Source organism: Elaeis guineensis, chromosome 11 (assembly GCF_000442705.2).
Source record: "Elaeis guineensis isolate ETL-2024a chromosome 11, EG11, whole genome shotgun sequence".
Classification (NCBI taxonomy): Eukaryota; Viridiplantae; Streptophyta; class Magnoliopsida; order Arecales; family Arecaceae; genus Elaeis; species Elaeis guineensis.
The window spans coordinates 1,453,640-1,468,482 of NC_026003.2; the positions used below are offsets into that span (position 1 = coordinate 1,453,640).

At 42.4% G+C, this 14,843-nt stretch overlaps 1 protein-coding gene across 1 annotated transcript; it reads left to right on the top strand.

Annotated features, from left to right (window-relative positions):
- Positions 1-396: 396 nt before the first annotated feature.
- Positions 397-3,086, top strand: LOC105053746 (uncharacterized). The gene is made up of 2 exons (XM_010935016.4): positions 397-1,680; positions 1,790-3,086. Exons 1-2 carry the CDS (start codon positions 595-597, stop codon positions 2,981-2,983), a joined length of 2,280 nt encoding a protein of 759 aa, XP_010933318.2. The 5' UTR covers positions 397-594; the 3' UTR covers positions 2,984-3,086.
- The last annotated feature ends 11,757 nt before the right edge of the window (positions 3,087-14,843 follow it).

Consider the following 14,843-nt stretch of genomic DNA (forward strand, 5'->3'; position numbering starts at 1 on the left):
TCGGACGGACTCCTGAATGGAGCCATTAGGGCCGTTATATACACAAAATTTAAGTCCAATCTTAAAATAGAAACGATAAATAAATAATTTAAGATGGGTCCCGCCCAGGTGGCCCAATCAGGAGTTCTTTTTCAGGACAGGCACCCATCGGCTATCCCGCGGACCCTTGACGTCGCTCCCTTTATAGAAAATGATTTATTTTGAATCCCTTCACGCCTCAGACGACCTCCCTTATTTCAAAAGGGAGTTAGTGGCCCGAAAGGGCTCTCTTCCCGTCCTCGATTCTCGGGCCCGCATCCAACGGCTATCTTGCAGTAGTTCCCTTGACATCGCACCCGTACTGTACCCACAAAAAAAAATCCCACCCGTTGTACAAAATTATTTTTGAATCCCCTCAGCGTCCGTCCTTCTTCTACCCTTTTTCAAAAGAACGTCTCTTTCCTTCAACGATTCTCGGACCCATACCCACTCTACTCTCTTTCTTCTCCACGGCAGTCGCAGTGGATTTATGTTAAACGCGGTATTCCACACACACACACCTCTTTTTTGGTCTTTCTAGTCTCCTTTTCCTCTCTCTCTCTCTCTATAGAACAAATGGGTCTTTGTTTCAGCAGGAAGAAGCGCCCTTCTCCTCCTCCCGATCCCGTATCAAAATGCATCCCGGATGAGAAGGAGGTTGAGAAGAAGAACGAGAAGCAAGTAGTGGTTGCATCTCAGCCAGCGGCAAAAGTAGCCGCTGAGACGAAGCCGGTGTTCGTCATCACCCAGACTCCGAAGAAGAATGCCAGCGCGGAAGAGAAGGGTAAGAAGAAAGGGGAGACACCCAAAAAGAAGAGCCAACAGAAAGAAGAAGATACGCGTAATGGCAGTGGCAGTGATCGGAGTGGCTTGGTGGTGGATGTTCCAGCGGCCCCGCCGGTGAGGACATCCAGCTGCACGAAAGAGGAGGTGGATGCTATACTCATCCAGTGCGGCCGCCTCAGCCGCAGCTCATCAGGGAATGCCTCTAATGAGAACGGGGTTGGGCATAGGAAGTACTCCGGTTCGAAGCGGAGCTACGATTTCGATAATGAAAAGAAGGGGGATGAGGAGGAGGGGGAGTGGGAGAAGCCAATCTCCAGGCCTTCTCCCCACCGAAGGACGCCCGGCAGAGAGCGGTCGGGGAGCAGGGAAAGGAGCAGCGGTGGGGGGAGGAGGGTGAGCCGGTCTCCAGGGAGGAGATCCGAAGGTCCAATCTCATCTGGCTCTGCCGGCGACAGATCAAGGCAACCTGCCAAGATGGTGTCCGTCCCGGCGAGGGAGAAGGGTGGTGGTGGTGGTGGGTTCACCGAGGCTGGAGGGATGGCCAAGAAGACGGTCTCCTCTGCTGTGGCTAACAAGAGAGGTGGGGAACGGAGGAGGAGCGCATCCCCTCGCTCCCGGTCACCTGCAAATACCACCACCACAAGGACGGGAAATGAGAATGTCCTTCATCACAATCCTCCTCAGCCTCAATCTCTCAGCCGAAGCTCATCGAGGAAGGCGGAGCAGTCGCCTGGCAAAAGGAACCCGATGGCCGGGATAGATGAGAACTCCCTCGGCCTCGGGGGAAACCACAATGGCAGCAGCAACTACAACAAGGCATTGAAAGCCAGAGAAGGGGAGAAAGGGATGAGGAAGCTCCGTCGATCACAAACTCCGGTGAGAGTCATCCACCGCTTGGTTTTAAATTAATGAAAGATCTTCCTTCTTTCCCCTGCTTCTTCTTGTATGATGACGGACTTTTTTTGATTCACTCGACTTGTCCCAGAAATCAAGCGAAAACGGTGCCCAAATGCGCAAATCCGAGCAGAGAGCTGGAGGAGCGGTGGAGGTCTCAAATGGGCTTAGAAGCAACAATGTCATCAGCACCTCCGTTCGCGAGCAGCTAATTCGCTGCCATGCCAAGGATCGGCAACTGGAGGAGCCTGAGATGGTGGTGAAGGGAGCTGTGCAGCCGATGGATGGTGAGGCTCCTTCGACGGGCGTCGGGGTGGAAAGCCCGAACCCAAGAACCATAACAAGGAGTAGATCTTTGAAGAGATCTTCCAGAGATTTTGATCATGCTCTGGGTCGAACCAGACGTCACCTCAATCCAACATCCTACACCTCCTTGCTCCTCCAAGATATCCACAACTACCACCATCAAAGCACTGCCTTTTCTCTCCCAGCTTGCGTCTCCAAGGCCTGCTCCATCCTTGAGGCAGTGGCTGATCTCAACTCCTCTTGTTCTGAGAACAAGAGCTCTCATGCAGAGGGGTCTGACCACAACAATGGCTCGCTCCATGGGCGATTCGGAAGAAGGGGTGTGGTTTCCAAGGCCCCATTTGTTGAATCTGAGATCATCGTGAAGGATGATCTGATGGAGCCCAGCCTCCACAAATACGTCTCGGTGAGAGACTTTGGAGGTGAGATGGACCCGCAAGAATCAGCAGGGAGCAATAGCTTCATAGGACAGCCCTGGTCATCTCCTTGGGAGCCCAATTCGATTGATTCCACCGACCGCGATTGGACTTCACATTCTAACAATGGTGAGGAAGTTGAACAACTGCAGCAGCAGCAAGAGTCGATGCCGGAGATCGCCCTCCACTCCGAAGCTCGGGGGAGGAGACTGAGGGGAGGATCTTGTAGCAACAGCCTTCCAACTACGATGTCATCAGGTCGCAAGAAGAGAGAGTTTGATCATCATCATCACCAGCGTCGCCGTGGTCGTAGCGGTTTTGGTGGTGGGAGTGGAAAAGCTGGCAGGACTCCGGTCCTCGTCACTGCCTGTTGCTGCTGCCAGCTCTTAGGAGCAATATCATGTGGCTTTAGTGTTGCAATGTTTGTTGTATTTGGGTTGATGTCGTCATACCAAGACATTTTGCTCTTCAAAGAAGTGATCTTTTTATCTGATGCAGTCATTGCAACGACAGCAGCCATGTATACCCTCTTGATTGTTCTTGTTGTGTTTAGTATTCAATAGAAAACTCGAATCATATTGTTCCAGTGCGAAGACTGATTTGTCAGACATGTGAAGTTATTATGTGTGTGGAATTGCTCTTTGGCTGCTTCACTTTACTGGATGTTATTTATGATTGGTATCAAATAGTCTGTATGTATGACCCCTTCAAATAACAGATTTGTCATTCCTGCAGTTTAAGAACTGTAGAAAATCCAGCATCAGACACCAGAATGTCAATGCTGCGGCGGAGCTCCGCACAGAAAAGTAGTGATGGCAGTTGAACATCTTGAGGGACCACAGCTACGAGGTCTGACAATGATACATTAAGCTCCTAAGACCCAATACGGGTGAAACCAGTGCTGGAGCCAATGTTCATAATCTTATTTGGAGTTCTGAATGACAAGAAAAATATCATCTATGTATGTAGCAGCAAAACAAAGCATGATATCATTCACAGCCCAATGACCGGAAGCGTTGTCATAAAAGCTCCTTTTATTAGCAAGTTCACAGAAAAGGGACTAATGAGAAGAAATTATATATCTTCTTTATAGTTTTATAGCTCTATCATGAGGATAATGCATTTCCCAACTTTGCTGAAATTTTTTCCAATCTTGTCAAGATCATTGCATTATCTACTCTGGAAGACAAGTAATTAAAGGATTCCATCGTGACAACCGTTGGGGTAAATCCTCATCTCTCAACCGACTAAGCCGATAATCGATTAAGAGGACCATGCCGATTTTCATATCGATCGATGATCCAATTTGGAATTCAACCGACGATGATCAATTAGTTCAGCCAACTAAGATTAGCCGACTAATTTTAACATACAACTGATGATTTTGAATAATATTCAGCTGACGACTTTTTAGGTATTTTATCGAGTATCTTGATCCCAAAGAAATAAGGGTCAAGCGACAGTTATTCGGCATAGGTATTAACTATCTACAGTCATGGGGTCATGGGATGCAATAATTGCCCACTAATAATTCATTATTCGATTTTAACGATCGTAAATGAGGTAATCGTCCAATAAATATAATAACTTCCACGTTCTGAGTTTTAAGGGATAGGAGTTACACAGTAACGATATTCTCTACCCTATTTAAAAGGAGGTAAGTGAGGGGGACCAAAAAAAAAATTCAACTCAATTTTTAGCTCTCACGCTTTGGTTCTCTCTATTATTAAATTTTTTCGACTGATTTAAGCATCAGAAGATCTTCTATTGAACAATTTTCAATAAGCGAACTTGATTTTGTAAGTTTTCTGCCATCCAATAACCAGCATAATATCATGACTCACGGTCGACCACCTCATCGAAGTTTTGCGGCAATAGTTTGGCATGTCAGGAAGGGGAAAGTGATTTGCGATACTTTTTCATAAAAATCATAGTCAAGACGAGAGTACAAAATACTTCAACTAGCTCCATCCGATATGAGACACTTCCGACAACTAATGCAGAGCCTAGTGCTTCATGCCAATGCTTATGATGACCAACAACAATTCGTCACCTTGATGCAGTAGGTGAAAATCTTTATAGAAGCTGTGCATAGTCTGCTGTAGACTGTGGAGCAGCGACAGCAACAGTCGGAGAATCGGCACCGCAGGCTATGCCATCTAAGCACAGTCGATGAGCCTTTTCTCTACTCTATCAGCAAACTCGATACTCTCATCATACCAATCCTCAACCTATTCGGCATTCACATTGTGTCAGTTTCCGGCATGTTCAACATGCCAATTCGAAGGATCACCAATCTCCTTCCCCTCAACGAACTTTGAAAAAGAAAAAGAAACCTTGATCACCTTCCAACTCCTTTGGGGAGGGTTCTATCCTAGGGTATTTCTGACATCTCGATGAATCCCAATGATGGTTGGATGACTATGACCGTAAACTACAGGAGCTTGATAGTTGACTCGATCAACTCAGCTTAACAATTGAGATTCTACTAGCATCCTTAGCATCAACACTTGTCCCCTATTCTCCCCATGAATTCTGGATGAGCCGATTCCTATCTAGTTCAAGATACTGCAAATAGAGCCATATGACAGCTCCACCGACCCACTTGATCACTTTGAGAGCTACAAGGCTCTCATGCTACTTCAAGGGGCTTTTGATGCCCTCCTTTGCATTGCCTTCTCAATTACTCTCCAAAAAACTGCTCGGACCTGATATTCCTCATTTCAATCGAAAAGCATCCGATCTTTCAAGCAGTTCGAATAATTTTTCGTGATCCACTTTAGCACCAGCAGAAGGATACCACAAACCTCCAACAATATTTTTTCCATCAAACAGCAAGATAGAGAATCATTGAGAGATTACGTGGTGCATTTTAACACCGCCACGTTAGAGGTCTACGATCTCAATGAATCCACGGCCATCTCGGCCATGAAGAGAAGATTGCATAGTTTCAGGTTCACTTATTCTCTGGACAAGATACTTTTTCGAACATATGCTAAACTCCTCGAGCGCACAAAAAAAGTACATTCGCACTGAGAAAAGTGCTACTGACTGATGCCAATCTGAAGGCAAAGATCGAAAAAAGATGAAGAAAGGTGAACCTCGATAGGGCCCAACAAAGTTCGAGTTGATGGAGAGGCTTTGCCTCATCAGCAAAATCTAAAGCCAAAAAATTTGGCTATAGGTACGACTCCTATACCCTCCCTTACTGCTCTCCATACATAGATTCTTATAGACATAGAAGAAAAAAGTTACCTCCGATGGCCGCAACTAATGAAGACGCCATCGACATCTCATAACAGAAAATGGTATTATCAGTTCCATCGGGACTACGATCGTGACACCAAACAGTGCATCCAGCTGAAGGATGAGATAGAAGTCCTGATTTGGTAGAGATATCTCGAAAAGTACCTATGGGACCATCTTGCACAACTACCTGTCGATCTCTAGCCTTAACCGCATCCCGAAGAAGAAACTCACACTCAACCGACGATGGGCATGATCAACATGATTTTTAAAGGACCAACACCTGAGAGGGTCGGAGACTCAAAAAGTTTATTAAAATGTCAGCAGGGAGATAACACCATCATTTTCTCTAAAGAACACTTGTGAGGAGTTCAAACTTCTCATAATAATGCTATCGTCGTTTTCATAACAATAGCCAACTAAAATGTAAAATGATGTTTAGTTGATAATGGAAGCTTTGCTGCAATATTATTCTATGATACTTTCTTCCAAATGCAACTTTCTACTAACCAACTAAAACCAATCAACATGCCCTCAATTGAATTTATAGGTGATTCAGTTAAAGTGGAGGGAGAAATAGAACTCTCTATTATGGTCGGAGTAATCTCGGCAATCTACTGTGCGGCTTAACTTCCTCATAGTTCGAGTTTCTTTAGCCTACAATGTTATATTAAGACGATCTGGACTGAATGCACTCCAGACTGTGGTTTCGATGTAACATCTGCTCATACGATTTTCAACAAAAAATGAAATTGGCAAAATGAGAGGAGATTAACAGCTAGCCCGACAATGTTACTTAACCATGTCAAAGGAGAAAAGCCCACGAAAATTCTTCCTATTGATAGATTAGACCAAAAAGAAAAAAAAAGCTGAGGAAAACCTACTGAACAACTAATCTCAATACCTTTGAAGGAAGAGGACCCAACCAAGACCATCCAAGTCGGATCCTTATTAAGCAATGATCTTCGAGAAAAACTTGTGAGTTTCCTACGAGATAATGCTGATATTTTTGTTTGGTCGGCTTCTGATATGCCTGGTATTCCTTCTGATGTAATTATTCATGATTGAATGTTAATGCTATAAGAAAAGAAACTTCACTCCTGAATAGCAAAAGGCTATCGACAAAGAAGTTAATAAGTTGTGAGTTGCCGATTTCATCCGAGAAGCAATCTATCCAGATTGGCTTGCAAACATCGTGACGGTCAAGAAAGCTAATGATAAATATTAAGAATATGTATCAACTACACCGATTTGAACAAAACTTATCTGAAGGATATCTTTCCACTATCAAGAATCGATCAGTTAGTCGATGCTACTTTAGACCATCAATTGTTGAGCTTTATGGATATCTTTTCTGGATACAAATTCGGATGGCACCCGAAGATGAGGAGAAGATGGCGTTTATTACTGAGAAGGATTTATATCGTTATAAAGTCATACCCTTCGATCTTAAAAATATTGAAGCACCATATTAATGACTGATCAACAAAATCTTCAAAAACTAAATCGATCGCAATATGGAAGTATACATCAATGACATGCTCGTAAAAAGAGATGAAACTTCTCTTCATATCGACGACTTAGTGGAAGCTTTTGACATCTTGAGGAAGCACCAAATGAAGTTAAACCCGACTAAGTGTGCATTTGGGTAACTTCAGAGAAATTTCTCAAATTCATGGTGATAAGGTGAGGCATTGAAGCTAACCCTGAAAAGATTAAGATGATTCTCGACACGAAGCCCTAGACTTCTAGGTGAGATATTCAAAAATTGGTTGGGCACATCGTGTCTCTTAGCCAATTCATTTTCAAGTCGACAGAGTGATGCCTTATGTTCTTCAAAACTCTCGGATAGATGAAAAACTTTACTTAATGGAAGAATGTCAAAAAACTTTTAAAGACTTGAACCTATATTTAAGCTCCCCTCCTCTCTTGATGAAGCCAAGTATTAAGGATGAGCTTCTTATGTACTTGGCTACATCTTCTAAAGTTGTAAGTTTGATTTTGATCTGAGAAGATGGCAAGGTACAAAAACCCACCTATTACATAAGTCAAGTTCTACACTGAGTAGAAATAAGATATTCTTGAATAGAAAAGATCATCTTCATGATTATTATTACCACGTGATGGCTACGCCCTTACTTCAAAACCTATTCAGTAAAAATCTTAATCGATCTTCCCTTGAAGACTTTACTACAATGGCTAGATACTTCGAAAAGAATGGTAAAGTGGACGATCAAGCTTGGTGAGTTTGATCTTTCTTACATTTCTCGATCCTCGATAAAGGCTCAGATACTAGCCGATTTTATTGTTGAGTGCACGATGACTATCGATGATGAAATTGAGGAACAATCCAAAGATAAAACTTTGAAACTAGCATGGATTCTACATACGGATGGGGCATCAAATGCACAAGGCTGCGAAGCGGGTTTCATTTTAACCAACATCGATGGGATAGTCAACGAGTATGCTCTTCGGTTCGCTTTCAAAGCTTCGAATAATTAGGCCAAATATGAAGTCTTGATAGTCAGGTTGAAAGTAGCCAAGGACCTCAGTGTGAAACGACTAAAAGTCTTCACTGACTCGCAACTAGTGGTCGGACAATCTCGAGAATATGAAGCCCGAGTGTTGAGTTTTAGCACTTTAATTCAACCCACAATAGCCAAGATGGAGAAGCGCACAGTATGCTACATGATTCTCATGATGGAGCAGCCCGACCCACAGGCATGCAAGCTTGTAGGTGCAACCCACGACCCAAGTGGGGCCTATAGTGCGTGCAACCCAAGCAGGGCCTGCAACATGCGCAGCCCAAGCGAGGCCTACAACGTGCATGGCCTACAGTGCGCAAGCCCACACAGTATGTGGATGCGCATGGCCCCGAATGCATGTGGCCCAAGATGTGCTGGGTGCATGCAGCCCAGCACCTCACACGATCCACCACAGACTGTGCGGTCCATGGAGGACCACGGACCGCATGGTCTAGGGAGCGCCTGCGTGCAAGGCATGCGGTGCATGCATCGTTCACACAACCCACGCCACCCGCATGGACCACATGGTCCAAAGGAGTTTTATCATGATTCATGGCACGGATGTGTGTGATCTAAAGGTCGAGATGGCGTGCGGGGGTGATCCAATGATGGCTGGTATCTTGGACTCCTATCAGGACTATGTCAAGATTTTTTAAAGGTCTTTTTAAAGGCTTGACGATGTGTGGTGAGGCAGAGAAGGATCCATGAGCATGCTGATGTGGCAGAGAGGATCCTGCAGCAGCTAAGCAGCAAGTGTGAGGCTACAGAGAGTCTTCTTGAGGTTGATTGAGAGCTTTGTGGGGGTCTTAGCTTCTGTTGAGAGAGAGATTAATGTATGAGAGTTGAGAGGGTGTGATCTCTTCTTGTATTTATTTTCTTTCATAGTAAAACTTACATACCTCGTAAAGCTAAGCCTTGGACTGATCTATGTATTTGATTGTATCTTTTTTATTTCTTCTTTCTTCTTATTACGGTGTCAACATCGTCATCTGGATTAGCAACCTTAGGTAAGAGATCCATATTCCACACCCATGAGGGATCTTTCCTAACAAGTGATATCAAAGTACGTGGTTGTCCAAATTGCAACGGTATTGATCAAGGTTGAAGAAGATGTAGAAGACATGCTCAATCAAAGTGAAGATCAACCGATATGATGGGAAGAGCAATTTCTTTCTTTGACAAGCAAAGATGAAGGATGTGCTCATCCAACAAGGGTTGATGGATGCTCTCTTGTGTGATGAAAAGTCGGCTATTATCGAGGAGAAGAACTTGAGACAACTCCAGATGTAGATTGTGAGTACAATCTGCTTGTATTTGATGGATAATATGGTGATCTATATGGTTAGTAAGACTTCTTTGATGGTGATGTGGACGAAGCTCGAAGAGATGTACATGACGAAGTCACTTATCAATGCTCTCTTCCTTTAGAAACAGTTCTACCAGCTGTAGATGAGCGAAAGATAGAGTGTGCAGGAGTATTTCAGTAACTTTTAGATCTTCACTGATCTCCTCAACATTGACGAGAAGGTTGAGGAGAAGATTAGGACGTTGGTCTTGCTTTCATTGCTTTTCCTTTCTTTTGAGTCTTTGATGACTACTCTTTTTACGAGAAAGAACACCATCAAGATGGAAGAGATCATTTTTGTACTTTCTCAAAATGAGATTCTTAGATGAAAAAATCGAGCTTCGAGTTTAGATGGCGACTCGGCTTTGGCAGTGACTAAAAGAGGTGGCAGAAAAGGAAGAAGGGGCAAAGGATAGCAAGGTGGTGGTCCAGATCTAAGTCAAGAGACTACAACAAGATCCAATACTGCAGGTGTGATGAGTTGGAACATCGAGTCAGAGATTATCCACAGCTTAGAGATCGGACGAAGACTACTGCAGCGACAGCAATCCAAGATAGCGATACTGAAGATAGTGATGATGTTCTTCTGATGACTGATGAGGTATTTACTTCTTTTTTTAGTAAATTTTAGATTCTGCATGTTCGCATCATATTTGTTGTAGAGAAAAACTATTTGACTCCCTAGAGAGCAATAAGAATATTATTTATCTGCTGGATGGATTGAGCTGTGCGAAGAAGGACATTGAGATGGTCAGCTTGCAGATACATAATGGAGTAGTAAGGAAGTTGGATGAAGTCCAATATATACCCAAATTCAAGAATAATCTAATTTCATTGAGTAGACTAGATTCAAACAGCTACAGGTGGAGAGCTGAGGATGAATCTTGAAAGTCATATGTGGCAATAGGGTTGTAATGAAGGAGAAGAGGGAGGACATTACCTATTGACAGAGAGCTCAGCATGAGGTAAAGCTTCAGAAGCCAATGAAAGCTCAAAACGAGGTGGATCTCTTGGTGCAGGTGGATCAAATATGAGGTGGAAGACTCAGGAGGATAACAGATGACGTCACAGGGTGAAGTTTCTATCACCATAGGAGGCTATCTCAAGTATATCTTAAGTCAGACAGGACACAGCATATGATAAAAATGAGATTAAACAGTCTGATTTGGCTTCCATGTTTGTCCATTCATGAGCAGCTGGTATATGTCCCAAGATATGGAGGTGAGATTATACGAAGCTCTCAAAGTTAAGTGGAGGGCGAATGTCTAGTCAAGGTGGAGATTATTGAGTTTTGGCATCTCGAATTCGATGCTCAGTAGCTCAAGATGAAGAAGCCCATAATATGCAACATAAGGCTCATGACAGAGTGGCCCGGTCTGTAGGCATGCAGTAGGGCTGAGCACGGATCGGGTTCGGTTGGATTGAGAGAAAAATTTTATCCGATCAAATCTAATTGATTAAAAAAAATTCAATCTGCTACCAACCGTTTATTATGTATAAACCGTTTAAAACTGAAGTGAATGGCATGTAGCAGGTTCTGCTGTGTTGTATCGATTTGGACTTTAATGTTGACCTAATATTGATTTTAAGTCCAATATTGGCCCACTTAAGCTTATTTGTATTTCTTTTATCAATTTAATACAAAAGAGGCCTAAACTTTATAAGTTACAAATTTTGAACTTATTTTTGAATCTATATAAAATAAAACAGAAAAATGAGAGATTTATTATCTTTAAGCAACTATATCTGAAAGCTTTCATTTTAGAATTATCTCAAATTGATGTGCTTCCATCAACAATTCAACACTAATATTTTCATGAAGCCAAATGGATGATGCAGTATTTTTAGAATAAAGTATGGAAGTCTAAACAATGTCATCCCAAAATAAAAATAAGTTTGTGAAATACTACATCAGTTGGATTCGATTTTATATGGTTTAAAAGTGTAGAAACTGAATCTGACCATAAAATAATTAATTTTTTACAAATTCTAATCCGATTCCATCCAATTTATGTCTTTCAATCGATCGAAACCGATATTTATTGGGTCGAATTGGGTGGGTTTCTTCAAATTTGATTATTTTCTCAGCCCTAGCGTGCTGGCCTGCAGGCGCAACCCACAGCCTAAGTGGGGCCCACAGCGTGCGGGCCCAAGCAGGTCCTGCAACGTGCATGGTGGAGGTGGGGCTATAGTGCATGTGGCCCATAGCGTGCAGGCCCACCCAGTATGCGGACATGCATGGTCTAGTGCCTCACGTGGTCCATCGTGGATCGTGCAGTCCAGAGAGTGTCAACGCACAAGGTGCGGTGCATGTGTGGTTCATGTGCTTCATGCATGATTTTATGTGGTCCACGCCGCTTGCATGGACCGCATGGTCCAGAGGAGTTTTATTGCAGTTCATGGTGTGGATGTGCGTGATCCAAAGGTCGAGATGGCATGCGGGGGTGATCCAATGGTGGTTGATATCTTGACTCCTATCAGGACTGTATCAGGGTTTTTTAAGGGCCTAATGGCTTGTGGTGAGATAGAGAAGGATCCATGAGCATCCTAATGCAGTAGAGAGGATCTTGTGGCGGCTAAGCAATAGGTATGAGGCTGCAGAGGGTCTCCTTGAGAGTTGATTGGGAGCTTTGTGAGGGTTTTAGCTTCTTATTGAAAGAGAGATTGATGTATGAGAGTTGAGTGGATGTAATCTCTTCTTGTATTTATTTTCTTTTATAGTGAAACTTGCATACCCCATGAAATAAGCCTTAAGCTGATCCACATATTTGATTGTGCCTTTTTTATTTCTTCTTTCTTTCTATTACGGTGTCATATCGTCACCTGGGTTAGCGATTTTGGGTAGGAGATTCATATTCCACAGTCTGAGGGATCCTTTCCAACATGAAGATCTAGTCCTAGCAAATACCTTCAAAAGCTTCGATCTTTGCAAGCAAATTTTGACTACTTTGAGATTTTCCACATTCCTCACTTGAAGAATGTCCGAACTGATTCTTTATCTCGACTCATGATATCCGACTACGATGAATGAAAAAAAAAAATCATTGGGCATCTTGACAATCCGAGTATTGACATTGAAGAAGTTTACCAAGTTTAAATTGATCATGAACCAAGTTGGATCGACCTATTCATCAAATACCTAACCGACAGGACTTTGCCAATCGATCACGCAGAAGTATGATGGATAAAATGGTTGGTGACTCGATATGTGCTAATTAATGACCAACTCTATAGAAGATCGATAGCTTTGTCTTTACTCAATATTTTCATCCTTCTAAAGCTGATTATGCCCTTAGAGCAGTTCACAAATGCATTTGCGGCAATCATTTGGGGAGCAAATTATTATCTTATAAAATACTTTAGTAAGGATATTATTGACTGACCATACAAAAGGATGCCGCCGACTTAGTACAAATGTGTAATAAATGCCAAAGATTCCTCAACATTAAGAGACTTCCATCAAGTCAGTTCACATCAATTTCGGCACTTTGGCCATTTGATTAATGGAGAGTTGACATACTCGGCCCATTTCCTCCTGCTAGTGGATAACAAAAATTCATTATAGCTTCCATCGACTACTTTATCAAATGGATGGAAGCGAAGCCTTTAGCATAGATAATGAAGAGGAAGATGATGGATTTCCTATGAAATTTGATTATTTGCTGATTTGGTCTATCCCGAGTCATCATCACAGATAATAGCCGATAATTCAATAATACTAAGTTTGAAGAATCTTGTGCAAAGTATTAAATTATTCACAAGCTTACGTCTGTCGGACATCCGCAATCTAATGGAGAAACCAAGGTGACCAATAGAACAATACTACAAGATCTAAAGACAAGATTGGGTCATGCCAAAAGTCAATGGGCTGATGAATTCTATAGTGTACTATGGTTTTATCGAACAACTCCTCAGATTTTGATTGGAGAAACACCTTTCAACTTAGCATTTGGAATCGAGATCATGATCCCATTAGAAATCAATCTACCGTCAACCCGAGTGGAATGTTATGATGAATCAACTAATTCCGACAAATGACGTGCCAACTTAGACTTACTCGATGAAACTCAAAGGCAAGCTCAGTTGAGGATGGCATCATATCAATAATGGATAGTTCGTATTATAATTCTCGGATCAAGCCCCAAATCTTTCGAATCGGAGACCTTGTCCTCAGAAGGGCTGAAGTCTCCAAACCGACTGAGCAAGAAAAGTTGTCTCCAAATTGAAAAGGTTCCTACAAAATTTTAGAAGTACTCCAACCAGGGGCATACAAAATCGTGAACTTAGATGGCACGAAAATTTTTTGGGCTTAGAATGCCAAGAATCTTCATATGTACTACCAATAAGTCACTTGGATTGAATATATCAAAGACTTCTTTTTTACGACACTATGCCAATAAGTTCATCTATTTGACAATCCACTGAATAAAATGATTGACTGGCACTCGATCATATAATTAAATCATTGGTTGATACCCAGTGAAAATTATTCGATTCACACTCGAGTAACTAACTTATGGCAAGAAATTAAGTCGGCTAACATTCGACTAGCCAACATGGGGCCTGAAGCACCTAAAAATGGTAGTTAATCAACATATGCCCGAATAACTAAGGGTCAAATGGCCCGAAATGGATTTAAGTTGAAAAACTATTTCAGTGACCGACTATGTTTCTCAAGTCAACAGCCTACAACAACGGACTACTTAACTTAGAAAAATTACCACTAAGTCAATTTTATTGGCCATTGTCTATATATTTTTGCCAACTATCATACTTAGGCATTTTGGAGAATTGTAATCTATAATTACCGACTATCCACCCAAAGCATCAAATTAAAAGAAAAAAAATTTCTCATAGAAATGATTTGAGAAAGAGTTCATTTCATTCCAAAACAACTTATACATAGTCAAAGATAAAAACAAAAATACAAAGAGCTCAAGCATGTTCCTTTGGGTTGTTTGCTTCCTCATCACTTTCAAAGACCTTGTCTTCCTCATCCTCATCGAGAACCTCATTGGGCTGCAACCCGCTTAGGTCTAATTTGGGTTGAAGGTAACTAAGGGCCCTCTTGTAGTCTTTAAAGCCAACTCGGTAAGCAATGGTTGAGCCCTTGGCAATTTCATCCTCAAACTATCGAGATGCTTGAAACTCGGCCAGTGTCCGACAAGCTACCTTTTGGGCCCAAGTTTCTACTACCGACATTCTTTCCTTTACCTCCTATGTGGCCTTCTCAATATCTCTTCTTTTGCTCCTCTCCTTATTGAGGGTAGCCTTTGCTGACTCTGTTTCTTTCTCCAAGTCAACCTT

Coding starts and splice junctions, on each gene's coding strand:
- LOC105053746 (XM_010935016.4), top strand. CDS start 595: ATGGGTCTTTGTTTCAGCAGGAAGAAGCGCCCTTCTCCTCCTCCCGAT. Junction 1,681..1,789: donor TCCGTCGATCACAAACTCCG/GTGAGAGTCATC, acceptor GACTTGTCCCAG/AAATCAAGCGAAAACGGTGC.